The sequence below is a fragment of the Thalassophryne amazonica genome, chromosome 8 (assembly GCF_902500255.1).
Source record: "Thalassophryne amazonica chromosome 8, fThaAma1.1, whole genome shotgun sequence".
In the NCBI taxonomy this organism is placed as follows: Eukaryota; Metazoa; Chordata; class Actinopteri; order Batrachoidiformes; family Batrachoididae; genus Thalassophryne; species Thalassophryne amazonica.
This window is the reverse complement of record NC_047110.1, coordinates 114496475-114523879: the sequence shown is the minus strand read 5'-3', so window position 1 is coordinate 114523879 and position 27405 is coordinate 114496475. Positions and strand designations below refer to the sequence as shown.

The window sequence follows — 27405 nt, the reverse complement described above, 5'->3', positions numbered from 1 at the left end:
GTGAAGCCAGAAGGAAACTCCACAAAACCAACCTCCACTGTGCAAACAAGGCACATAACTAAGAACTTGGAAAAAAAGACGTTTTTGCTCGATGGTTGTGATCACCAACATCAGATACAAACGACTACGACGCCACGTTTGTTGCATGTGTGTGAGCAAAGAATGAGAGACGGAGCGAGGCATTCAGGACCGGTTCTGACATAGACAGGGCGAGGGGCTCTGCAGTCGCCCTTAGAGACACAGCGAGGGGCTCTGCAGTCACCCTTAGAGACACAGCGAGGGGCTCTGCAGTCGCCCTTAGAGAAGGGCTAGGGGCTCTATAGTTGCCCTTAGAGACAGCGAAGGGCTCTGCAGTCGCCCTTAGAGACACAGCGAGGGGCTCTGCAGTCACCCTTAGAGACACAGCGAGGGGCTCTGCAGTCGCCCTTAGACACAGGGCGAAGGGCTCTGCAGTCGCCCTTAGAGAAGGGCGAAGGGCTCTGCAGTCGCCCTTAGAGACAGCGAAGGGCTCTGCAGTCGCCCTTAGAGACAGCGAAGGGCTCTGCAGTCGCCCTTAGAGACAGCGAAGGGCTCTGCAGTCGCCCTTAGAGACAGCGAAGGACTCTGCAGTCGCCCTTAGAGTCAGCGACGGACTCCGTAGCCGCTCTTAGACACAGGGCAAAGGGCTCTGCTGTCGCCCTTAGAGAAGGGCTAGGGGCTCTATAGTCGCCCTTAGAGACAGCGAAGGGCTTTGCAATCGCCCTTAGAAACAGCGAAGGACTCTGCAGTCACCCTTAGAGACAGCGAAGGACACTGCAGTCGACCTTAGAGACAGCGAAGGACACTGCAGTCGCCCTTAGAGACAGCGAAGGACACTGCAGTCGCCCTTACACAGAGGGCGAAGGGCTCTGCAGTCACCCTTAAATCAAATCAAATCAATTTTATTTATATAGCGCCAAATCACAACAGTTGCCCCAAGGCTCTTTATATTGTAAGGCAAAGCCATACAATAATTACGGAAAAACCCCAACGGTCAAAACGACCCCCTGTGAGCAAGCACTTGGCGACAGTGGGAAGGAAAAACTCCCCCTTAACAGGAAGAAACCTCCAGCAGAACCAGGCTCAGGGAGGGGCAGTCTTCTGCTGGGACTGGTTGGGGCTGAGGGAGAGAACCAGGAAAAAGACATGCTGTGGAGGGGAGCAGAGCTCAATCACCAATGATTAAATGCAGAGTGGTGCATACAGAGCAAAAAGAGAAAGAAACACTCAGTGCATCATGGGAACCCCCCAGCAGTCTAAGTCTATAGCAGCATAACTAAGGGATGGTTCAGGGTCACCTGATCCAGCCCTAACTGGAAAAAAGGAAAGTTTTAAGCCGAGGGTGTCTGTCTCCCTGATCCGAATTGGGAGCTGGTTCCACAGGAGAGGAGCCTGAAAGCTGAAGGCTCTGCCTCCCATTCTACTCTTACAAACCCTAGGAACTACAAGTAAGCCTGCAGTCTGAGAGCGAAGCGCTCTATTGGGGTGATATGGTACTATGAGGTCCCTAAGATAAGATGGGACCTGATTATTCAAAACCTTATAAGTAAGAAGAAGAATTTTAAATTCTATTCTAGAATTAACAGGAAGCCAATGAAGAGAGGCCAATATGGGTGAGATATGCTCTCTCCTTCTAGTCCCTGTCAGTACTCTAGCTGCAGCATTTTGAATTAACTGAAGGCTTTTCTGGGAACTTTTAGGACAACCTGATAATAATGAATTACAATAGTCCAGCCTAAAGGAAATAAATGCATGAATTAGTTTTTCAGCATCACTCTGAGACAAGACCTAATTTTAGAGATATTGCGCAAATGCAAAAAAGCAGTCCTACATATTTGTTTAATATGCGCATTGAATGACATATCCTGATCAAAAATGACTCCAAGATTTCTCACAGTATTACTAGAGGTCAGGGTAATGCCATCCAGAGTAAGGATCTGGTTAGACGCCATGTTTCTAAGATTTGTGGGGCCAAGTACAATAACATCAGTTTTATCTGAGTTTAAAAGCAGGAAATTAGAGGTCATCCATGTCTTTATGTCTGTAAGACAATCCTGCAGTTTAGCTAATTGGTGTGTGTCCTCTGGCTTCATGGATAGATAAAGCTGGGTATCTGTGTAACAATGAAAATTTAAGCAATGCTGTCTAATAATACTGCCTAAGGGAAGCATGTATAAAGTGAATAAAATTGGTCCTAGCACAGAACCTTGTGGAACTCCATAATTAACCTTAGTCTGTGAAGAAGATTCCCCATTTACATGAACAAATTGTAATCTATTAGATAAATATGATTCAAACCACCGCAGCGCAGTGCCTTTAATACCTATGGCATGCTCTAATCTCTGTAATAAAATTTTATGGTCAACAGTATCAAAAGCAGCACTGAGGTCTAACAGAACAAGCACAGAGATGAGTCCACTGTCTGAGGCCATAAGATCATTTGTAACCTTTACTAATGCTGTTTCTGTACTATGATGAATTCTAAAACCTGACTGAAACTCTTCAAATAGACCATTCCTCTGCAGATGATCAGTTAGCTGTTTTACAACTACCCTTTCAAGAATTTTTGAGAGAAAAGGAAGGTTGGAGATTGGCCTATAATTAGCTAAGATAGCTGGGTCAAGTGATGGCTTTTTGAGTAATGGTTTAATTACTGCCACCTTAAAAGCCTGTGGTACATACACTCAACAAAAATATAAACGCAACACTTTTGGTTTTGCTCCCATTTTGTATGAGATGAACTCAAAGATCTAAAACTTTTTCCACATACACAATATCACCATTTTCCTCAAATATTGTTCACAAACCAGTCTAAATCTGTGATAGTGAGCACTTCTCCTTTACTGAGATAATCCATCCCACCTCACAGGTGTGCCATATCAAGATGCTGATTAGACACCATGATTACTGCACAGGTGTGCCTTAGACTGCCCACAATAAAAGGCCACTCTGAAAGGTGCAGTTTTGTTTTATTGGAGAAGGATACCAGTCAGTATCTGGTGTGACCACCATTTGCCTCATGCAGTGCAACACATCTCCTTCGCATAGAGTTGATCAGGTTGTCAACTGTGGCCTGTGGAATGTTGGTCCACTCCTCTTTAATTGCTGTGCGAAGTTGCTGGATATTGGCAGGAACTGATACACGCTGTTGTATACGCCAGTCCAGAGCATCCCAAACATGCTCAATGGGTGACATGTCCGGTGAGTATGCCAGCCATGCAAGAACTGGGACATTTTCAGCTTCCAAGAATTGTGTACAGATCCTTGCAACATGGGGCCGTGCATTATCCTGCTGCAACATGAGGTGATGTTCTTGGATGTATGGCACAACAATGGGCCTCAGGATGTCGTCACGGTATCTCTGTGCATTCAAAATGCCATCAATAAAATGCACGTGTTCTTCGTCCGTAACAGACACCTGCCCATACCATAACCCCACCGCCACCATGGGCCACTCCATCCACAACACTGACATCAGAAAACCGCTCACCCACACGACACCACACACGCCGTCTGCCATCTGCCCTGAACAGTGTGAACCGGGATTCATCCGTGAAGAGAACACCTCTCCAATGTGCCAAACGCCAGCGAATGTGAGCATTTGCCCACTCAAGTCGGTTACGACGACGAACTGGAGTCAGGTCGAGACCCCGATGAGGACGACGAGCATGCAGATGAGCTTCCCTGAGACGGTTTCTGACAGTTTGTGCAGAAATTCTTTGGTTATGCAAACCGATTGTTTCAGCAGCTGTCCGAGTGGCTGGTCTCAGACGATCTTGGAGGTGAACATGCTGGATGTGGAGGTCCTGGGCTGGTGTGGTTACACGTGGTCTGCGGTTGTGAGGCTGGTTGGATGTACTGCCAAATTCTCTGAAACTCCTTTGGAGACGGCTTATGGTAGAGAAATGAACATTCAATACACGAGCAACAGCTCTGGTTGACATTCCTGCTGTCAGCATGCCAATTGCACGCTCCCTCAAATCTTGCGACATCTGTGGCATTGTGCTGTGTGATAAAACTGCACCTTTCAGAGTGGCCTTTTATTGTGAACAGTCTAAGGCACACCTGTGCACTAATCATGGTGTCTAATCAGCATCTTGATATGGCACACCTGTGAGGTGGGATGGATTATTTCAGCAAAGGAGAAGTGCTCATTATCACAGATTTAGACTGGTTTGTGAACAATATTTGAGGGAAATGGCGATATTGTGTATGTGGAAAAAGTTTTAGATCTTTGAGTTCATCTCATACAAAATGGGAGCAAAACCAAAAGTGTTGCGTTTATATTTTTGTTGAGTGTAGCTAGATTGATCATATTTAAGATCGAAACAATTAATGGTAGGGCTTCCTTGAGCAGCATGGTAGGAATGGGGTCTAATAGACATGTTGATGGTTTGGAGGAAGTAATTAATGAAAATAACTCAGAACAATCGGAGAGAACGAGTCTAACCAAATACCGGCATCACTGAAAGCAGCCAAAGATAACGATATGTCTTTGGGATGGTTATGAGTAATTTTTTCTTTAATAGTTAAAATTTTATTAGCAAAGAAAGTCATGAAGTCATTACTAGTTAAAGTTAAAGGAATACTCAGCTCAATAGAGCTCTGACTGTCAGCCTGGCTACAGTGCTGAAAAGAAACCTGGGGTTGTTCTTATTTTCTTCAATTAGTGATGAGTAGTAAGATGTCCTAGCCTTAGAGAAGGGCGAGGGGCTCTGCAGTCGCCCTTAGAGACACAGCAAGGGGCTCTGCAGTCGCCCTTAGAGACACAGCAAGGGGCTCTCCAGTCGCCCTTAGAGACACAGCAAGGGGCTCTCCAGTCGCCCTTAGAGACACAGCAAGGGGCTCTCCAGTCGCCCTTAGAGACAGCGAAGGGCTCTGCAGTCGCCCTTAGACACAGGGCAAGGGCTCTGCAGTCGCGCTTAGAGACAGCAAAGTGCTCTGCAGTTGCCTTTAGAGACAGCGAAGGGCTCTGCAGTCGCTCTTAGACACAAAGCAAAGGGCTCTGCAGTCGCCCTTAGAGAAGGGAGAGGGACTCTCCAGTCATCCTTAGATATAGAGCGAGGGGCTCTGCAGTCGCCCTTAGACACAGAGCGAAGGGCTCTGCAGTCACCCTTAGAGAAGGGCAAGGGGCTTTGCATCTGCAAAAAGAAGAGATGCAACTCTGAAGTCACCAACTGTACACCCTTCGGTCTCTAACTGCACCTTTAATTGCCATCCATGAATATCACAAACAGGATAGAGGATGAGGGGGTACTTCCACCCAACACTGCATAATTAAGTTTTATGTTTGGGCAATTTATACAAACCAACTGCTGATTTTTCAGAACTTTTGTTTCTTTGACACTCTAAGAAAATAAATTTAAAAACTTGTCATCCGTTTAAATGTTCAGACTGTAATAAAGCAAACGGACTGTTTTTAATATGACAGACTTATGTATCCTCAAACAGCAAGAATGTTTCATTCAAACAGCTTCACTAACTTCTATTAACTAATGAATTAGTATAACTCTGCTAAAATAAAAGTATTTTATTATTAACACACCGACGGCATGAATCCTAGAAAGTGTCAAATCCTCTGAAGCTTTTATTTCTGTATGAAGACTGATTTGCAGGCAAACACACCCAGGTCTTATTTTACTGACAACATTTAAATAACAGAACTAAATGTGATGGAGTTCAAAGTTCACAGGATCCTGGTGTATTGGGCAAGATGGGTTCTGGTTCCTGGAGGCATGATGGCTGATCAGAAGTTGATGGCTTTGCCGAAGGAGGCGGCCAGGTTGGCTTCTCTGAAGGCCTCCGACACAGTCTGCAAGAGGAAGAACGCACACGGAGTCGGGTTAATCCAGCTGAAACACACTAACAGCCACATGACAGACAGCAGACCGCCCAATACCTAACGCAGGAACTTACTCTGATGATGTCATTCTCCCACATTAGTTTCAGGTTTCACTGTGTTTGGGTTGTTTTGGTATCATCAGGCCAAACTGCTCAAAATTAAGGGACAGATTATTAAAGTGCCCCCTAGAGGTGAAACCTTTAACTGCAAACTGAAATTAGGCAAATTACCAGAATTTTAAGAGCAGCCTGGTGTCAATCAAAATTAAGATGGTCATTGGTCCATTGAAATGTTTCAATTTCAAAATAAATTTTTTTAAGAAATCCAATCAAGAAAACAACCCTCTGCAGTGACCTTCCACCAACATCTCAGCTAAATCTGAGGGTCTTATTTATCACCCTTGAATAGAAATCGACCATAACCTTACAATCCCCTGCCCTCCACCTTCCCAATCCCTGTCGTCGGCATGTAAAACCACTGGTAACCCCATCTGCGGTGTGCTAAACCATCAGTAACCCCATCAGGGGCATGCAAAACCACCGGTAACCCCATCTGCGGTGTGCTAAACCATCAGTAATCCCATCAGGGGCATGCAAAACCACCGGTAACCCCATCTGCAGTGTTCTAAACCATCAGTAACCCCATCAGGGGTATGCAAAACCACCGGTAACCCTGTCTGCGGTGTGCTAAACCATCAGTAACCCCATCAGGGGCATGCAAAACCATTGGTAACCCCATTGGCAGCCGCGTCTGAAACCATCGGTAACCCCATCACTGCTGTGTGAAATCATGAAGAACGTGAAATGTTTATTTAGCTGTAATGTGTGTGTTTTTTTTGTGTCAGACACGAGGTTCTGTTTCCATCATTTGAACCCTTCCAGTAGCAGCAGATAGTCACAGCAAGAGTTCAGTTTATTTCATCTCAGGGTAAAAGACTTGATTTTCACCACATCAAGAATGTATATGTGTGTGTGTGTGTTACTGTAGCACATACAGGGTGGGCGTGGCAAACTCTGGCCACATCTTCACACGACGCTCCATATTCCATCGCCAAAGCAGCTTCATTGATCATCTCTCCTGCCCCCTGTAGAAGAAGGGCCTTTATTATTAGTGTACGTACATACAAAGAAATGTGTCCTCTGCATTAAACCATCCTAATTACAGTTAGACACAATCCAACCACTAGGGGCAGTGTGCAGCTACAGTCCGGCACCCGGGGACCAACTCCAGATGAGACGCTGCCTTGCTCAGGGGTAGAAAAGGAGCAGACCCTAAATAATCATGTTTTTGACTGTGGGAGGAAACCCACAAAGACACGTGGAGAACATACCAACTCCACACAGAAAGGGCAGGAAGTGACCCCACGACCTTCTTGCTGTAAGGCACCAGTGCTAACCACTAGGCCACCATGCCACTCGTTTCTGTAGGCAGAAACACTTTTTTTTTTTTTTTAAATCATTTGTTCATTCATCCTCAGGTTCATTTTTATCCTGTAAAAATACTTTTGTAGGACTTTTTTCCAGAGTTAAATATGAAGACTGAGGGCCAATCTTGCTATCAATCAATCAATTTTATTTATATAGCGCCAAATCACAACAAACAGTTGCCCCAAGGCGCTTTATATTGTAAGGCAAGGCTATACAATAATTACGTAAAAACCCCAACGGTCAAAACGACTCCCTGTGAGCAAGCACTTGGCGACAGTGGACAGGAAAAAGTCCCTTTTAACAGGAAGAAACCTCCAGCAGAACCAGGCTCAGGGAGGGGAAGAAAGGATCAAAAGGAAGAAACTTCTCCTGTATCTTAAACAAAAGAAGGTAGATGTTTTAGATAAGGAGGAGTCAACAAACCTGCAGAGGGATTGGGTCAGTAAGTATTTTATAGTTCCTACTCATCGAGTCAAAGGGGTGTTTGTATCCTATTATGTAAAAATGCAAATATCACTATTCACAAACAACTCTGGGACACAGAAGGCCGGCGGGTGGCAGTACGTGCAGATGCTCTCTCATTAATATATCTGCACCAAACATAGACTCTCCTGATTTTTTTTTTTTTTGCTAATATTTGCAATGTGGCGAAACAATTGGGGGATACTTGCATAATTATTGGGGGGATTTTAATCAGGTAAGAGACCAAGCCCTAGATAAATCAAAAGTCATTAATACAAGGTTAGTACATAAATCACAACTAGTCATAGATGTTTTGTTAGATGAGCTGGGTTTAGTCGATGTCTGGAAAATTCTACACCCCTGTGAAAGGGAGTACACCTTCTATTCAAACCCACACTCTTCATACTCAAGAATACATTATTTCCTATTATCAAAACAGTCTTTTTTTTGCTGTATTTTAGATTATAAGGGTCACAGACAGAAATCGCATTCTATTACGTGTTCTCCAGCACCCCCTGGTGAGGTATTACTGTGTGGTCATGTATTATGCTGCGTTCACACCAGACGCCACGCGAGCAACGGTGGCGAGAGGTTGCCATGTAATCCCCATGGAAGGACGCGTTGTGGCACCACAAAAGTCCAAGCCACGCAATGCGACGCGATGGGCGCGAATAAAGCAATTTTGAGCGATTGGCGTATTTGTGGTGCGATATCGCGTTGCATCGCGTCGCCCTCTTCCCCCAAGTTGAAAAATCTGAATTTTTTTCATCTTGTGGCGTCGCGATGACCAATCAGGGACTGGATATGTAGTGACATGGAAATGTCTGGAGTTTATACTTGATGTGGACATGTCCTGTCTCTGGCAGCCAGCCTGTGAACAGGACTTACGTCCCCTTTTGTCCTTTATTTAACACAATTATGACAGAGTTGGAGGGGAGAGCGAGCAACTGCAGCAGCAGCCAGTTTTTTTTCTTTGTTCACGTGTGCGCACACGAACAGGACAGAAGGTCCTCAAACTGGGTCTCGGAAGTACCACTGAAAGCGGCCATCATCCAGACGCACCTCCTGCAGCAAATGATGAATTTGTGGCGTCGCGTGGCAAACGGTGTGAACGCGGCTCAAGCAGAGCGACACCCAGGGCGATGGTGGCACCTCCATCGCTATAGGCTGTAATGTGATTGCTTTATGGCCTTACATTATGAAAACTTTTAAATAACACACACTCACATCTTAGTAATCCACATCCGGCAGTCAGTGTTTGTCCCACCAGTGTGACCCAATGAGTGACGCAATGTTCCAATCAGAATGTTAGCAGAAGTGAAGCAGGATTTCCTGCAGCTATCAACAGACAAGGACTTGCTCAACGCTGAATGTGTAAAACTGCTGCTGCTTACTTAGATACCGTAGGACGTACGTCACAATAAACACGCTCAGGAGAATTCAGTCCTATAAGTTCGCCACTCGTGCTAAACGGCATGGCTCTGCTAGGAGCACAAAGCGGTGGCTCAGAGACATGCAGCCACTAGTTTACAGGCCCGCTAGTCAAGACCCTCACCAGGTCTCAGTGCTTCCTGTTTGGTTCTGTCTTTTTCACGAAACATCAACTAAAAACTAAATATCTGTCCTGCATCAAAGGATTCTCATCCCGTTCAGATAAAGAGTGCGTACAGATCCGAGGATGTGTGCTCCCAGCATCCGGTCCGTCTCCTTGTGGCCGAGGATCTTCACCATACCGTCCGTGTCGGCGTTGGTTTTGGCTCGACTATTGGCTGCAAACGGGAACTTTCCCACTTTGTAGGGGACACCCTGAAAAGGACAAACAACACATTCAAACTCAAACACGCCTACGCGAGTCGCAGGAACTCGGGAATTTATCTTTGTATTAATTATGAACATTTCAACGAGTTTCCAGCAGTCTGACAGGACCTCAGCCTGCCGCCGTATCAGTTACAAACCGACCTTTACCCTGTCATTCCTCATCCTGACCCGCCGGCTCCTAGACCCCATCACTGCCTGCTACAACCAGTCTCACCTCCTCTTTTAGCTGCTCCTCCGTCTTGCCCACCCACGCCACCTCGGGATGTGTGTAGATGACGGATGGAACGCAGTTGTAGTCGATGTGGACGGCGGCGCCGGCCATGCCCTCCACACAGATGATGCCCTCGTCCTCGGCTTTGTGGGCCAGCATGGGGCCGGCCACCACATCGCCAATGGCGTAAATACTGAGGGAGAGGGACCGGAGGGGTGAGTACAAACAGGACAAACACTGACAGGCGGCGCTGCCTGGCGGCTCAGGGATACCTTGGTACTTTGGTCTGAAAGCGGTTGTTGATGGGGATGCGGCCTCTGTTGTCCAGCTCAATGCCCACGGCCTCCAGGCCGAGCTTCTCTGTATAAGGTCTTCTGCCGATACAGACCAGCAGCACATCGCACGCCAGAGTCTCATTCTTCCCTCCGGATGCCACCTCCACTCTGAAACACAAAGACACATTCGATGCCAGCTCAACTTCCTGTTTTCAGCAGGTTATTAGATATTTGATGGACACACAAATACACAACAGAATCGACAAAGATTCAGTCTGAGAGGTTTAAGTGCCACTCAGATTTTAACCAGGGTCACCAGAGCGTCGTCTTTACACTGACGTTTTTTTTTTTTTAAATCGATGTTTGCCATTTAGTTGGCGCGGCTGTTTCACAAATAAACTCACATGACCTTCAGCACCTATGCTGCCATGTTGGTTGGCAAAACAGAAGGTGGATTCACTTAGAAGGTTAGTCATCATCAGTAAACACTTGGTGAGGATCAGGGACAACATGTGGTCAGATATTTGTCAGCTGGTTGCTTGTGTAATTGAGCATGTGGTGTTTCCTTCCATGAAGACCCAGTGTCCACATGGCACTTTGTTCTGGCTGCAAGGAGCCACCTCCAGGGTTAAAAAACAAAAACACACTGCACTCAGCGTCTTTGTTCGGAGTGGAATTGCTTTTTGTGCACCAGCTCTAAATGTTTTGAAGCTGAAAAATCCCTGAACATTTTTTTTTTTAAACTGCCATGACATCACTGCAGTACTTATTCAGGCAAATGGGATGGAAGGATTATTTTCACAATCTTCTTCTTCTTCTTCTTCATCTTTTGGCTGTTCCCGTTAGGGGTCGCCACAGCAGATCAATCGTTTCCATCTCACCCTGTCCTCTGTATCTTCCTCTGTCACACCAACCACCTGCATGTCCTCTCTCAGCACATCCATGAACCTCTTCTTTGGTCTCCCTCTTCTCCTCCTGCCTGGTGGCTCCATCCTCAGCATCGTTCTCCCTATATACCCTGGGTCCCTCCTCTGCACATGTCCAAACCATCTCAATCTCGCCCCTCTGACTTTTTCTGTCCTTCTCTGTACTTTTCCAACAGTATTCTCAGAGCAAACATTGCATCTGTAGTGCTCTTTCTTGGCATGAAACCATATTGCTGCTCACAGATCTTCACCTGTTTTCTAAGCCTAGCTTCTACTACTCTTTCCCATAACTTCATGCTGTGGCTGATCAGCTTTATGCCTCTGTAGTTACTGCAGCTCTGCACATCACCCTTGTTCTTGAAAATAGGAACCAGCACACTTCATCTCCACTCTTCAGGCATCCTCTCACTTTCCAAGATTTTATTAAACAATCTGGTTAGAAACTCTATTGCCATCTCTCCTAGACATTTCCATGCCTCCATTGGAATGTCATCTGGACCAACTGCCTTTCCACTCTTCATCCTCTTCATAGCAGCCCTCACTTCTTCCTTGCTAATCTCTTTTACTTCCTGATTTACTCTCACCACATCATCCAGCCTTTTCTCTCGCTCATTTTCTTTATTCATCAACTCTTCAAAATATTCCCTCCACCTTCTCAGCACACACTCCTCACTTGTCAGCACATTACCATGTGCATCTTTTACCACCCTAACCTGCTGCACATCCTTTCCAGCTCTGTCCCTTTGTCTGGCCAATCGGTACAAGTCCTTTTCTCCTTCCTTACTATTCAACTTCTTGTACAGCTCGCAATATGCCTTTTCCTTTGCTTTTGCCACTTCTCTTCTCACTTTACGCCGCATCTCTTTGTACTCCTGTCTACTTTCTTCATCTCTCCGACTATCCCAAAACTTTTTCGCCAACCTTTTTCTCCTTATGCTTTCCTGGACCTCTTCATTACACCACCAAGTCTCCTTGTCTTCCTTCCACTGTCCAGATGTCATACCTAGTACTGTCCTAGCTGTCTCCCTCACCACATCTGCAGTACTTTTCCAGTTGTCCAAAATTGCTTCCCCTCCAACTAGTGCTTCTCTCACCTGCTCGCTAAATTTCACACAACAGTCTTCCTCCTTCAGCTTCCACCATCTGATCCTAAAAAAAACTCACCTGTGACAGCAGATTGGACAGAGGCTTGGTTCTGGCTGAGGGTGAGAACTTTTTATTCACCATACACTAATTTCAATTCAATTTAAATTAAAATTTTACTTTATTTATATAGCACCAAATCACAACAAAGCTTCCTCAAGGCACTTCACAAGAATAAGGTCTAACCTTACCAACCCCCCTGAGCAAGAACACAGGAGACAGTGGTAAGGAAAGCTCCCTCTGGTGACAATGAAGAAGAAACCTCAGGCAGACCAGACTCAGAGGGGTGACCCACTGCTTAGACCATTCTAACAGTTACAAGGTTTTTAGAAAGTTTTACAAGAATTTGTTTACAAACAGAAGAAACAGAAAACAAAAGGGGGGGGGCCCTAATCAGGTCTTCTGATTAGGGATTTATTTTACCTATCTATTTATTCTAAATTCTAACATCTTTTTTATTATTGTTTTTATTGTTGCCTGTTCACGTGTGTAGAGAAATGTGTCACGTGTGTCTTGTTTTGTAGCAATATGGGAGGGGCACATGCCAACGAGCCGCTGCTCATTTACCATTTAATATAATGACAGTAAAGACAGTATTCTATTCTAACTAGTAAAGAACAAATGGTCTCATAAGATGTTGAATCATCTGAGGTTTAGTGACTTGAAGAATGCCAACGTCCTCCTCTGTATCCACAGGAGTGGAATCCTGCAGACTCCCTTGAAGGGTAAAATGAGAAATATGCCCCATTTCCATTTTTATCTACAGTAGTGTTCAGAATAATAGTAGTGCTATGTTACTAAAAAGATTAATCCAGGTTTTGAGTATATTTCTTTTTGTTACATGGGAAACAAGGTACCAGTAGATTCAGTAGATTCTCACAAATCCAACAAGACCAAGCATTCATGATATGCACACTCTTAAGGCTATGAAACTGGGCTATTAGTAAAAAAAAAAAAAAGTAGCAGGGCTGTGAAATGAAAATTGTGAAATCTGAGGAAAATTCGCAGGGGGTCTGGGGGGGCGCCAGACCCCAGAAACCAAATTAAATTCTCATCTACTGACACATTTTTAACATCTCCTGGAAGAACAAATTAAAAAAAAAATGTGTGGATATTTAAATGATCCTGGATTCAACCTTTCATTTGAACCATCAATGATGATGTTGAAATAACAGAAAACGACGTGGAAGTAGGACCTGGTATGATTTTCCTTTTAATTGTAAACCAAATTATGCATTAACTCTGAACAATTAAACTGCATGAAATTCATGAAGACTGAAAAGACTGTTAAACCATGTCAACCACAGCTAAAGCTTGTAGAATATTCTAAAAATCAGGGTAAAATATCAATACCTTATAACAAAAAGCCACACATTGTGTAAATTCCTGTAAATCCACTCAAAGCCACAGTGTCTTCTGTCCCATGAGAAAAGTCTACATTAATAAAAACTAATTTACATTGTTGTGTAAATTCATGTAGCCTAAATTAATTCGAAGCCACAGCCTTTTTTTTCAATGAAAGAAAGAATAGATTAATGAAAGGAAAAAAAGGCACATAATCTTCTCTGAAATTAACGGCACAATGTTTATTTTCCAGAGAGAGAAAAAAAATTCTTACCAGTTCGCTTTTCCTGTTTATCTTTCAGGTGTGTTGATGAAGCCAGCAACAATTCCACGGATTCTTGTCCTTATCAGACTTTTTCAAACCGTCTTTCTCGCTATCTTCGCTCTGTCTGATGTCGCTCCGTGACACAGACATGCTGCAAAGTTCTTCTTTTAAAAACTTGAAAGTTCTAAAAGTTTGCGATGTCCACATGCTACGTTTAGCTAAGCTTCGCACAGGAGCCACAGTGTCACCGCAGCAACCAACCAGTCCCGCTTTACGACAACTGTCATAACAGCCAGGCTTGGAGTGGCATTTACTCTCCTCGAAACTCCGCGGATCCGAGGAAACTGATTTGTATCTCTAACACACAGATCAGTGTCCGGACTTATAAAACTTGCATGATGTCATAAAAAAAAGAACGCAATGCGATAAGCATTTTAAAAGCTCAGTAACGATCAAATCAAATCAATTTTATTTATATAGCACCAAATCACAACAAACAGTTGCCCCAAGGCGCTTTATATTGTAAGGCAAAGCCATACAATAATTACAAAAAAACCCCAACGGTAAAAAAAGACCCCCTGCGAGCAAGCACTTGGCGACAGTGGGAAGGAAAAACTCCCTTTTAACAGGAAGAAACCTCCAGCAGAACCAGGCTCAGGGAGGGGCAGTCTTCTGCTGGGACTGGTTGGGGCTGAGGGAGAGAACCAGGAAAAAGACATGCTGTGGAGGGGAGCAGAGATCAATCACTAATGCTTAAATGCAGAGTGGTGCATACAGAGCAAAAAGAGGTGAATAAAAACAAACACTGGGTGCATCATGGGAACGCCCCAGCAGTCTAAGTCTATAACAGCATAACTAAGGGATGGTTCAGGGTCAACTGATCCAACCCTAACTATAAGCTTTAGCAAAAAGTAAAGTTTTAAGCCTAATCTTAAAAGTAGAGAGGGTGTCTGTCTCCCTAATCCGAACTAGGAGCTGGTTCCACAGGAGAGGAGCCTGAAAGCTGAAGGCTCTGCCTCCCATTCTACTCTTACAAACCCTAGGAACTACAAGTAAGCCTGCAGTCTGAGAGCAAAGCGCTCTATTGGGGTGATATGGTACTATGAGGTCCCTAAGATAAGATGGGACCTGATTATTCAAAACCTTATAAGTAAGAAGAAGAATTTTAAATTCTATTCTAGAATTAACAGGAAGCCAATGAAGAGAGGCCAATATGGGTGAAATATGCTCTCTCCTTCTAGTCCCCGTCAGTACTCTAGCTGCAGCATTTTGAATTAACTGAAGGCTTTTCAGGGAACTTTTAGGACAACCTGATAATAATGAATTACAACAGTCCAGCCTAGAGGAAATAAATGCATGAATTAGCTTTTCAGCATCACTCTGAGACAAGAGCTTTCTAATTTTAGAGATATTGCGCAAATGCAAAAAGCAGTCCTACATATTTGTTTAATATGCGCATTGAATGACATATCCTGATCAAAAATGACTCCAAGATTTCTCACAGTATTACTAGAGGTCAGGGTAATGCCATCCAGAGTAAGGATCTGGTTAGACGCCATGTTTCTAAGATTTGTGGGGCCAAGTACAATAACTTCAGTTTTATCTGAATTTAAAAGCAGGAAATTAGAGGTCATCCATATCTTTATGTCTGAAAGACAATCCTACAGTTTAGCTATTTGGTGTGTGTCCTCTGGCTTCATGGATAGATAAAGCTGGGTATCATCTGCGTAACAATGAAAATTTAAGCAATGCTTTCTAATAATACTGCCTAAGGGAAGCATGTATAAAGTAAATAAAATCGGTCCTAGCACAGAACCTTGTGGAACTCCATAATTAACCTTAGTCTGTGAAGAAGACTCCCCATTTACATGAACAAATTGTAATCTATTAGATAAATATGATTCAAACCACTGCAGCGCAATGCCTTTAATACCTATGGCATGCTCTAATCTCTGTAATAAAATTTTATGGTCAACAGTATCAAAAGCTGCACTGAGGTCTAACAGGACGAGCACAGAGATGACTCCACTGTCTGAGGCCATAAGAAGATCATTTGTAACCTTCACTAATGCTGTTTCTGTACTATGATGAATTCTGAAACCTGACTGAAACTCTTCAAATAGACAATTCCTCTGCAGATGATCAGTTGGCTGTTTTACAACTACCCTTTCAAGAATTTCTGAGAGAAAAGGAAGGTTGGAGATTGGCCTATAATTAGCTAAGATAGCTGGGTCAAGTGATGGCTTTTTAAGTAATGGTTTAATTACTGCCACCTTAAAAGCCTGTGGTACATAGCCAACTAATAAAGATAGATTGATCATATTTAAGATCGAAGCATTAATTAATGGTAGGGCTTCCTTGAGCAGCCTGGTAGGAATGGGGTCTAATAGACCTGTTGATGGTTTGGAGGAAGTGACTAATGAAAGAAACTCAGACGGAACAATCGGAGAGAAAGAGTCTAACCCAATACCAGCATTACTGAAAGCAGCCGAACATAAAGATATGTCTTTGGGATGGTTATGAAAAATGTTTTCTCTAATAGAGCTTTAAATCAGAAGTGCCTGACTCCGTGGTATAACTCACAAACTCGTAGCTTAAAGCAGATAACCCGTAAGTTGGAGAGGAAATGGCGTCTCACTAATTTAGAAGATCTTCACTTAGCCTGGAAAAAGAGTCTGTTGCTCTATAAAAAAGCCCTCCGTAAAGCTAGGACATCTTTCTACTCATCACTAATTGAAGAAAATAAGAACAACCCCAGGTTTCTTTTCAGCACTGTAGCCAGGCTGACAAAGAGTCAGAGCTCTATTGAGCTGAGTATTCCATTAACTTTAACTAGTAATGACTTCATGACTTTCTTTGCTAACAAAATTTTAACTATTAGAGAAAAAATTACTCATAACCATCCCAAAGACGTATCGTTATCTTTGGCTGCTTTCAGTGATGCCGGTATTTGGTTAGACTCTTTCTCTCCGATTGTTCTGTCTGAGTTATTTTCATTAGTTACTTCATCCAAACCATCAACATGTCTATTAGACCCCATTCCTACCAGGCTGCACAAGGAAGCCCTACCATTATTTAATGCTTCGATCTTAAATATGATCAATCTATCTTTGTTAGTTGGCTATGTACCACAGGCTTTTAAGGTGGCAGTAATTAAACCATTACTTAAAAAGCCATCACTTGACCCAGCTATCTTAGCTAATTATAGGCCAATCTCCAACCTTCCTTTTCTCTCAAAAATTCTTGAAAGGGTAGTTGTAAAACAGCTAACTGATCATCTGCAGAGGAATGGTCTATTTGAAGAGTTTCAGTCAGGTTTTAGAATTCATCATAGTACAGAAACAGCATTAGTGAAGGTTACAAATGATCTTCTTATGGCCTCGGACAGTGGACTCATCTCTGTGCTTGTTCTGTTAGACCTCAGTGCTGCTTTTGATACTGTTGACCATAAAATTTTATTACAGAGATTAGAGCATGCCATAGGTATTAAAGGCACTGCGCTGCGGTGGTTTGAATCATATTTGTCTAATAGATTACAATTTGTTCATGTAAATGGGGAATCTTCTTCACAGACAAAAGTTAATTATGGAGTTCCACAAGGTTCTGTGCTAGGACCAATTTTATTCACTTTATACATGCTTCCCTTAGGCAGTATTATTAGACGGTATTGCTTAAATTTTCATTGTTATGCAGATGATACCCAGCTTTATCTATCCATGAAGCCAGAGGACACACACCAATTAGCTAAACTGCAGGATTGTCTTACAGACATAAAGACATGGATGACCTCTAATTTCCTGCTTTTAAACTCAGATAAAACTGAAGTTATTGTACTTGGCCCCACAAATCTTAGAAACATGGTGTCTAACCAGATCCTTACTCTGGATGGCATTACCCTGACCTCTAGTAATACTGTGAGAAATCTTGGAGTCATTTTTGATCAGGATATGTCATTCAAAGCGCATATTAAACAAATATGTAGGACTGCTTTTTTGCATTTACGCAATCTCTCTAAAATCAGAAAGGTCTTGTCTCAGAGTGATGCTGAAAAACTAATTCATGCATTTATTTCCTCTAGGCTGGACTATTGTAATTCATTATTATCAGGTTGTCCTAAAAGTTCCCAGAAAAGCCTTCAGTTAATTCAAAATGCTGCAGCTAGAGTACTGACGGGGACTAGAAGGAGAGAGCATATCTCACCCATATTGGCCTCTCTTCATTGGCTTCCTGTTAATTCTAGAATAGAATTTAAAATTCTTCTTCTTACTTATAAGGTTTTGAATAATCAGGTCCCATCTTATCTTAGGTACCTCATAGTACCATATCACCCCAATAGAGCGCTTCGCTCTCAGACTGCAGGCTTACTTGTAGTTCCTAGGGTTTGTAAGAGTAGAATGGGAGGCAGAGCCTTCAGCTTTCAGGCTCCTCTCCTGTGGAACCAGCTCCCAATTCAGATCAGGGAGACAGACACCCTCTCTACTTTTAAGATTAGGCTTAAAACTTTCCTTTTTGCTAAAGCTTATAGTTAGGGCTGGATCAGGTGACCCTGAACCATCCCTTAGTTATGCTGCTATAGACGTAGACTGCTGGGGGGTTCCCATGATGCACTGTTTCTTTCTCTTTTTGCTCTGTATGCACCACTCTGCATTTAATCATTAGTGATCGATCTCTGCTCCCCTCCACAGCATGTCTTTTTCCTGGTTCTCTCCCTCAGCCCCAACCAGTCCCAGCAGAAGACTGCCCCTCCCTGAGCCTGGTTCTGCTGGAGGTTTCTTCCTGTTAAAAGGGAGTTTTTCCTTCCCACTGTAGCCAAGTGCTTGCTCACAGGGGGTCGTTTTGACCGTTGGGGTTTTACATAATTATTGTATGGCCTTGCCTTACAATATAAAACGCCTTGGGGCAACTGTTTGTTGTGATTTGGCGCTATATAAAAAAATTGATTGATTGATTGATTGGAGTGGAAGTTTGCTGCTAATCCTCCCCCTTGGCCCATGCTTCGAGCATTCTGGCAGTTAGTGTGACTCGGGGGTGTTGACTCATTTAAACTAACATATTCATCCTGCTGTAACCAGGTTTCTGTAAGGCAGAATAAATCAATATGTTGATCAATTATTATATCATTTACTAACAGGGACTTAGAAGAGAGAGACCTAATATTTAATAAACCACATTTAACTGTTTTAGTCTGTGGTGCAGTTGAAGGTGCTATATTATTTTTTCTTTTTGAATTTTTATGCTTAAATAGATTTTTACTGGTTATTGGTGGTCTGGGAGCAGGCACCGTCTCTACGGGGATGGGGTAATGAGGGGATGGCAGGGGGAGAGAAGCTGCAGAGAGGTGTGTAAGACTACAACTCTGCTTCCTGGTCCCAACAGCAACCCAACAGCACCTGTTGAACATGCTTTTCTCTTTGAAAGCCTGAGGAAAATTGGACGTTCAAGACATTGTTCAGAAGAACAGTGTAGTTTGATTAAAAAGTTGATTGATGAGGGGAAAACTTATACGCAGGTGCAAAAAATTATAGGCTGTTCATCTACAATGATCTCCAATGCTTTAAAATGGACAAAAAAAAAACCAGAGACGCATGGAAGAAAACGGAAAACAACCATCAAAATGGATAGAAGAATAACCAGAATGGCAAAGGCTCACCCATTGATCAGCTCCAGGATGATCAAAGACAGTCTGGAGTTAGCTGTAAGTGCTGTGACAGTTAGAAGACACCTGTGTGAAGCTAATTTATTTGCAAGAATCCCCCGCAAAGTCCCTCTGTTAAATAAAAGACGTGCAGAAGAGGTTACAATTTGCCAAAGAACACATCAACTGGCCTAAAGAGAAATGGAGGAATATTTTGTGGACTGATGAGAGTAAAATTGTTCTTTTTGGGTCCAAGGGCCGCAGACAGTTTGTGAGACGACCCCCAAACTCTGAATTCAAGCCACAGTTCACAGTGAAGACAGTGAAGCATGGTGGTGCAAGCATCATGATATGGGCATGTTTCTCCTACTATGGTGTTGGGCCTATATATCAGCATACCAGGTATCATGGATCAGTTTGGATATGTCAAAATACTTGAAGAGGTCATGTTGCCTTATGCTGAAGAGGACATGCCCTTGAAATGGGTGTTTCAACAAGACAATGACCCCAAGCACACTAGTAAACCAGCAAAATCTTGGTTCCAAACCAACAAAATTAATGCCTCACAGATGTGAAGAAATCATGAAAAACTGTGGTTATACAACTAAATACTAGTTTAGTGATTCACAGGATTGCTAAAAAAAGCAGTTTGAACATAATAGTTTTGAGTTTGTAGCGTTAACAGAAGATGCTATTATTATTGTGAACACCCCCTTTTCTACTTTTTTTTTTTTTTACTAATAACCCAATTTTATAGCCTTAAGCGTGTGCATATCATGAATGCTTGGTCTTGTTGGATTTGTGAGAATCTACTGAATCTACTGGTACCTTGTTTCCCATGTAACAATAAGAAATATACTCAAAACCTGGATTAATCTTTTTAGTCACATAGCATTACTATTATTCTGAACACTACTGTAAATTATCTGAAGCTAGTCAAGAAATCAGTTAAGAACAGCTTCACTGTGAGGGGAACGTTCGCTAAATAGCTAACTTGTTGAACATTTCTCCCCGTTTAAACAAATGAAAATGTCTCCTGGCTTTTCACTCACTCCACATCAATCTTCCCATCAGGTCTCTTGGTGGCTCCCAGAACTTTAGTGCTGAGTTTGAACTTCAGACCCTGTTTCTGCAGGATGCGCTGGAAGTTTTTAGAGATCTCCATGTCGATGCCCATGCCACCCACATGGCTCAGGAACTCCACCGCTGTGACCTTTGAGCCCAACCGCTGCCACACTGACCCCTGCAGGATGAAAAGACAAACAGATGCCTTCTAGAATCAAGTGATCCAGACTGTAGCTGCTTCTGTGAGTTTTCAGCGCTGCAGACGTGAGCAGAAAACATTCAGTTTACTCATACTCAGAAACTGTATTTCAGATTGAAAGGATGTTGGAGAATTCTTTCTGACAGTGTTAACAAAAAACAGACTCAGTCCAACGCTATCTGGGCCGACGTGCTGCTGCAGTTAAGAGACGAGGGAGCAGTGCCATGCTTTCAAAAAACTTTACAGGTCAACCTGGTTTGATTTCAGCAATCAATCACTGAATCTGACTGAAATTACACTAACCAGCTCCACTCCAATCACTCCGGCACCGATCACAATCAACTCCTCTGGAACCTTCTTCAGGGACAGAGCTCCGGTGGACGACACCACAGTCTCCTCATCAATCTGTGGCAGAAAGAAGATGAAATCACCCCATCAGGGTAAAAGCTCATCTCTACAAACCCGTAACCTCACACGGACAACATTCAACCCAAAGACGTCTGATCCGGTCCTTGGACTCGCACCATCACACCCCAAAGGGAACCACACCAGCCTGCACCCTCATATGATGAATGTGTTAATCCTGCTTCAAATTAAGTTTCTAAATCTGCATATTTTGATGGACATAAATTTATAAAAAAAAAAAAAAAAAACAAAAAAAAAACACAACAACATTGATTTTAAGTTCGATACACGGGGGGACAACCTGAAAAAATGAAAACGTAACTTCCGAAATACAACTTGAGAAAAGTCTCTACATAAAGTGTGACTGTGGTTCAGGTGTCAGAACCGGTCATCCATTCACTGGAGGCTTGATGAGGAAGAAGAGGTTCCTGGGGTGAGTACCGGGGCCAGTGAGAGACCTGCACACGTCCACCTAGCTGGACTCGTAAACACCACTCATCTCATGTCTCTATGAAACATCTACCCTGACTGAAAATGAATGGCAGCTGGTCACTTCACCTCTACCTGTAGTAGCTAATGTGACCAAGAGCCATACTGCATTGTAAACAATGCACCCTCTGTTGGGCAAACCACATAATTACACAATTTCCAACAGCCAAAGTGTTTTCTGTGTTGCTTATTCTGTAAAAAAAAAAAACAGTTTTCATGTCTGAAAAATGACAAATACCGATATGTTTGTAAAAGGCTCATACTGGCCAAAAGAGTTCCATAGTGGCATAGTATTGAACTATGCTTCCTATCCCTTTAACTCATCTCATTAGCAATAGAACAGGCCTCGGCCTTGCTTCATCTAAATTGTGGGTCTGTTAGTGAAGCTCAGCTGTTGGTGATCACCGTAGTAATCTCTCTGCTTCCGTGTCGATTTTGCTGGTGAACACATACCTTAGGCGCAGTTATTTCTGGCCAACTGGTTCTGCTCTTTTTCTCTCTATCCGAGGCACTGGTCACATCGCGCAAGGTTGACAGCTGTGCACCGCAGGGAGCTGGACTGACCATGAGATGCCCTGGCTGAAACTGACTCAGCACACTGCAGTCTGCTTTTGGAATGTACTCCTCCTACATGATGACATGAAGGATGGATGTTGGCCCCACATCCTAGGGTGCTGGACAACCCCCTGGCAATGGCTGTGTGCTCATCTCAATAATGCACTTTGTTTTGATGCTATTCTGGTTTTTCTGTTTCCTGTTTCTTCAGCGTGGTAAAAACCTTGTAACTGTTAGAATCGCCTAAGCGGTGAGTCACCTCTCTGGTCTGCTTGAGGTCTCTTCCTCAACGGCATCACAGGAAGTTTTTTCTTACCACTGTCGCCTGTGTTCTTGCTCTAGGGGTTCGTAAGGTTAGACCTTACTTGTGTGAAGCTTTGTTGTGATTTGGCACTTTATAAATGAACTAAACTGAAATTGAAAATGGGCAAAAAAATTAAATGGGTGATTTTTTTTTTTTTTTTGCGTTGTTCACATTTTCCTTCCCCGGACATTTTTTTTTAAATGATCTTTTCCCAACTCCAAGATTTTTCTTTAGTGTTTCTAAAGCAGATTAGTCAAGACGTAACATGGACGGGTACCTGGATCCCAGGGAAGGGTGTGACCTCGGAGCCGGTAGCGAGGAGGATGTTTTTGCTGTTGATGACTTGTTGGCTGCCTTCAGGCGCTGTAGCCGTCACTTGGTTCGTTCCGGTCAACCTCCCAATCCCGTGGACATGGGTCACCTGACAGGAGTGAAGTCAAAACGTGAACGTGGACACTGAAACCATCAAGGTGAAGTGTGTGATGTTAAGTTTACTTTGTTCTGTTTGAAGAGATGTGCGATTCCCCCTGTCAGCGCTTTGACCGCCCCGCTTTTCTGACCCATCATCTTCTCCAGGTTCAAGGAGAGCCCAGAGACTAAGACGCAGAAAGGAAAAGGTGAGATGGATTTACCTACTGAAGTCTGAGTAATGCTTTAAGACCAGACTTTAGCTTTGAGTCAATAAAATAAAAGAATTTCATTTGAATTTCATTTGGTTATAATGGAAATTTTGGGGCGTTCTGAGGCCTTGTCCATACAGAAACTGAACTTTCCCCAGAGTTCTCCCCAGACAATGGAACAACAGCACCAGGCCGTTATACTACCATCTAGCGCCGCTATAGTGTGGTGTCATCTCATGTTTTAGTGGGAGACTTGGTGGTAATCTAACAGCGTGCAAACCGGCTTTTGAGGGAAATTTCACATAAACAACTTCAGCTGTTTATTTTATCCTGTTAAACATCCAGATGACACAAGCCATGACAAAATGCAAGCATTACACGAAGCCAGATGATCAGAGGACCATCTCTGCATTTTTTGTTTCGTCTTGGGGAGACCACAGTCCGTGCAGGGCATGCGATCACCGCGCAGTCTGGGGAGGAGGCATGGGGCACAGGGAGACTTTGATGAAGAAAACCACCACTTTAACCACTAGTGGTTAAGCGTTGGGCCTGAGACCAGAGGAACTTCAGTTCAAATCCCAGTCTGAGCGGAAAATCACTAAGGGCCCTTGGGCAAGGTCCTTAATCCCCAGTTGCTCCCGGTGTGTAGCAGCCTCACTTGGGGGTGAATGTGAGGCATTGATGTGTAAAGCGCTTTGAGCGTCTGATGCAGATGGAAAAGTGCGGTATAAATGCAGTTCATTTACCATAAGAAAACAGCAAAACGGAATTCAAAATTCTTCATGTACTGAGATTCTGGAGCTGGATAGCGGCGTGCATTATTACCATTCTACTATGTTTTAAAGGACATGGCACACTGAAATCATACAACCCCAATTCTAGTGAAGTTGGAACGTTGTGTAAAATGTAAATAAAAACAGAATACAATGATTTGCAAATCCTCTTCAACCTATATTCAATTGAATACACCACAAAGACAAGATATTTAATGTTCAAACTGATAAACTTTGTTTTTGTGCAAATATTTGCTCATTTTGAAATGGATGTCTGCAACACATTTCAAAAAAGCTGGGACAGTGGTATGTTTACCACTGTGTTACATCACCTTTCCTTCTAACAACACTCAATAAGCGTTTGGGAACTGAGGACACTAATTCATGGGTTAAAGCAATAAATTTTCATCTGACTGAAATTTTTTCTTGGCAAAAATGAACGCCAGCAATTCCCTAAAATGTGGTGTAGTGGGGGCACACACTCTTTTTTTCTCAATAAATACAATAAACACATTATACAGCATACAAATCTAGTCTAAATAGCCTCTATCTAAGGAGAGACAGACAAAGCATAAAAAGAATGCAAAACTTGAACATAAAGGTACATAAAAGGGTGGTGGGGGGGGTATAGTCTTGATTCTGGGGGGGTCTGGGGGTGCTCCCCCCAGAACATTTTTTAAAGATTGTGTGTCAATGAAACACAAACATTCCATCTGGGAACCATCTGTTATCCATTTTGGAACCATTTTCAAAAAGGAGCATTTTTGGACTCCAAAAACGCCGGTTCCATGTGGACGAAATGCCGATACGATACAAAACTTTTGCAGATATGCCTCAAATCGTCTCCATGTGGACAGGGCCTGAAATCTCCTTAAGTCAAATTTTGTATATTGTGGTGAATTTTAATGGGTATGAAGCCCTCTGAAACAAATAAAACTCACTTCAATTTGTGAAGTAAACACAAAGTATTGATTATGGCGGGTCTGGGGGATCTCCCCCAGAAATTTTTTAAAAGAGCAAGTCAAATTTTGTATATTCTGGTGAATTTTAATGGGTATGAAGCCCTCTGAAACAAAGAAAACTCACTTCAATCTGTGAAATAAAAACAAAGTATTGATTATGGAGGGTCTGGGGAATCTCCCCCAGAATTTTTTTTAAAAGAGCAAGTCAAATTTTGTATATTCTGGTGAATTTTAATGGGTATGAAGCCCTCTGAAACAAAGAAAACTCACTTAAAAGTGTTAAGTAAAAACATAGTATTGATTATGGGGGCCTGGGGGATCTCCCCCAGAAATTTTTTTAAAGAGCAAATCAAATTTTGTATATTGTGGTGAATTTTAATGGGTATAAAGCCCTCTGAAACAAATAAAACTCACTTCAATCTGTGAAGTAAAAACAAAGTATTGATTATGGAGGGTCTGGGGAATCTCCCCCAGAATTCTTTTTAAAACAGCAAGTCAAATTTTGTATATTCTGGTGAATTTTAATGGGTATGAAGCCCTCTGAAACAAAGAAAACTCACTTCAATCTGTGAAGTAAAAACAAAGTACTGATTATGGAGGGTCTGGGGAATCTCCCCCAGAATTTTTTTTTTTTAAAGAGCAAGTCAAATTTTGTATATTCTGGTGAATTTTAATGAGTATGAAGCCCTCTGAAACAAAGAAAACTCACTTCAAACTGTTAAGTAAAAACATAGTATTGATTATGGGGGGCCTGGGGGATCTCCTCCAGAAATTTTTGAAAAGAGCAAATCAAATTTTGTATATTCTGGTGAATTTTAATGGGTATAAAGCCCTCTGAAACAAATAAAACTCACTGGGGGATCTCCCACAGAAACTCACTTCAAACTGTCAGGTGAATGCGGTGAATGAATTTTTTTACTTACATGTGAGTTTTGCCATTATTTCTTGAAGTGAGCTATTATTAAAAGGGCTTTGTCACGCAACATCAACGTTTGAGCTTGTAACAAAGTTATGATGTTATATTCTCATCAAAAACGTACCTGGAGTAGTGTTTTGTTTTATTTTGCACATACATACATCACTGACACACCGCAAAGAGATTTCTATCAGGTTTCACTCAGTTATGAGTATTTTTAGATGCCAGTCCACAAAAGTATTTTAAAGGCCTGACTAAAGTGTAATATGTGATCTTTGATAAGTTATTTTCATGAAAAAAGACACAAATGTGCAGTTTACTGCATTTTATTTTTTTTCTTGTGTAAAAACACAGCTTAGATGTGGTTTGACTGAAACAAATTGTCATTAAACTTAAAACAGGGATGAAGTGGAGTCACTAGGTGTTCACAGGAAACAGTTATTTATTTCTATATTTATTTATTTATGTTCATTGTTAGTTGGTTTTACCTTTTCTGTTTTGTTTTATCAGGTTCTTTTTGTCTGTTTCTCTAAAATTGTATTGTAGCAATATTAGTTATTATTACTTTTGTTGTTGTTGCTATTATTATTACTATATAAATAAAAATAAAAAAATTACAATTCGTAATACATTTGACTCTTTTACGACAACAAACGCTGAGCCATTAATTATTTATTATACAGAAAAAGCACACAAACTGTGCTGAGATGCAAACAACTTAATGCTAACTTTAACACTGAAAACGCCATAGACATGCTAACGCGTTAGCATCGGTCCCGTTTTTAAGTTATAAAATACATCTATCAACTGTTTTAGAAGACCATAACAGGCCGGTTTAATGTAAAAAAGGTAAATATTACTCACAGACATGTGCTCTTTAGGGTTTTAGCAGGGGAAAATTAAGATAAAGTGAAATAATACAACAAACCATCGAAGCAGTGAGTCAAATCATTGCTTCATTGGTTCAAAGCACAGCTTGGGGAGTGTCTGCCAATGTTCTCACAAAGACAGGGAGGAGAAGGACCGTGGCTCATGGCAAGCAGTAAACAGAGCGGAGAGGAAGGAAAATTCACACAGTCCCTTCCTCCGCATTGCTGCTTCTTTGATTAGTGCAGAATGGGATGTTGCTTTGACAGTGAGAGCATCATATTTTAGCCCCAAAACACTCATGAAACCATGTGCGCACGCGTATGTGTGGTTAAATTTTCCAAATGACGGAAATCCTTCGTGGTGACGGAGAACTTTAACCCATGCACTAATCGTTGAAGCTTTGTAGGTGGAATTCTTTCCCATTCTTGCTTGATGTACGACTTCAGTTGTTCAACAGTCCGGGGTCTTTTGCGCTTCATAATGCGCCACACATTTTCAATGGGCGACAGGTCTGGACTGCAGGCAGGCCAGTCTAGTACCCGCAGTCTTTTACTACGAAGCCACACTTTTGTAACGCTGTTGGTTTTCGGCCTTGCCGCTTACATGTAGAAAGTTCTCCAGATTCTCTGAATCTTCTGATTATATTATGGACTGTAGATGATGGAATCCCTAAATTCCTTGCAACTGAATGCTGAGAAACATTGTTCTTAAACTGTTGGACTATTTTTTCACGCAGCTGTTTACAAAGTGGTGATCCTCACCCCATCTTTGCTTGTGAACGGCTGACCCTTTTGGGGATGCTCCATTTATACCCAATCATGACACTCGACTGTTTCCAATTAACCTGTTCACCTGTGGAATGCTCCAAACAGCTGTTCTTT

At 42.5% G+C, this 27405-nt stretch overlaps 1 protein-coding gene across 1 annotated transcript in view; it reads right to left on the bottom strand.

Annotated features, from left to right (window-relative positions):
• Nucleotides 1–5580: 5580 nt before the first annotated feature.
• Nucleotides 5581–27405, bottom strand: part of dldh (dihydrolipoamide dehydrogenase) — a 30064-nt gene continuing 8239 nt past the window's right edge. Inside the window, exons 6-14 of the mRNA XM_034177317.1 lie at nucleotides 22879–22979; nucleotides 22661–22804; nucleotides 20934–21035; nucleotides 20419–20609; nucleotides 10051–10221; nucleotides 9782–9971; nucleotides 9418–9555; nucleotides 6855–6944; nucleotides 5581–5830 (exon numbers count right to left, since the gene is read on the bottom strand). Of these exons, the coding sequence (XP_034033208.1) occupies nucleotides 5765–5830; nucleotides 6855–6944; nucleotides 9418–9555; nucleotides 9782–9971; nucleotides 10051–10221; nucleotides 20419–20609; nucleotides 20934–21035; nucleotides 22661–22804; nucleotides 22879–22979 (1193 nt within the window). The 3' untranslated portion in view covers nucleotides 5581–5764. The remainder of the gene's footprint in view (nucleotides 5831–6854; nucleotides 6945–9417; nucleotides 9556–9781; nucleotides 9972–10050; nucleotides 10222–20418; nucleotides 20610–20933; nucleotides 21036–22660; nucleotides 22805–22878; nucleotides 22980–27405) is intronic.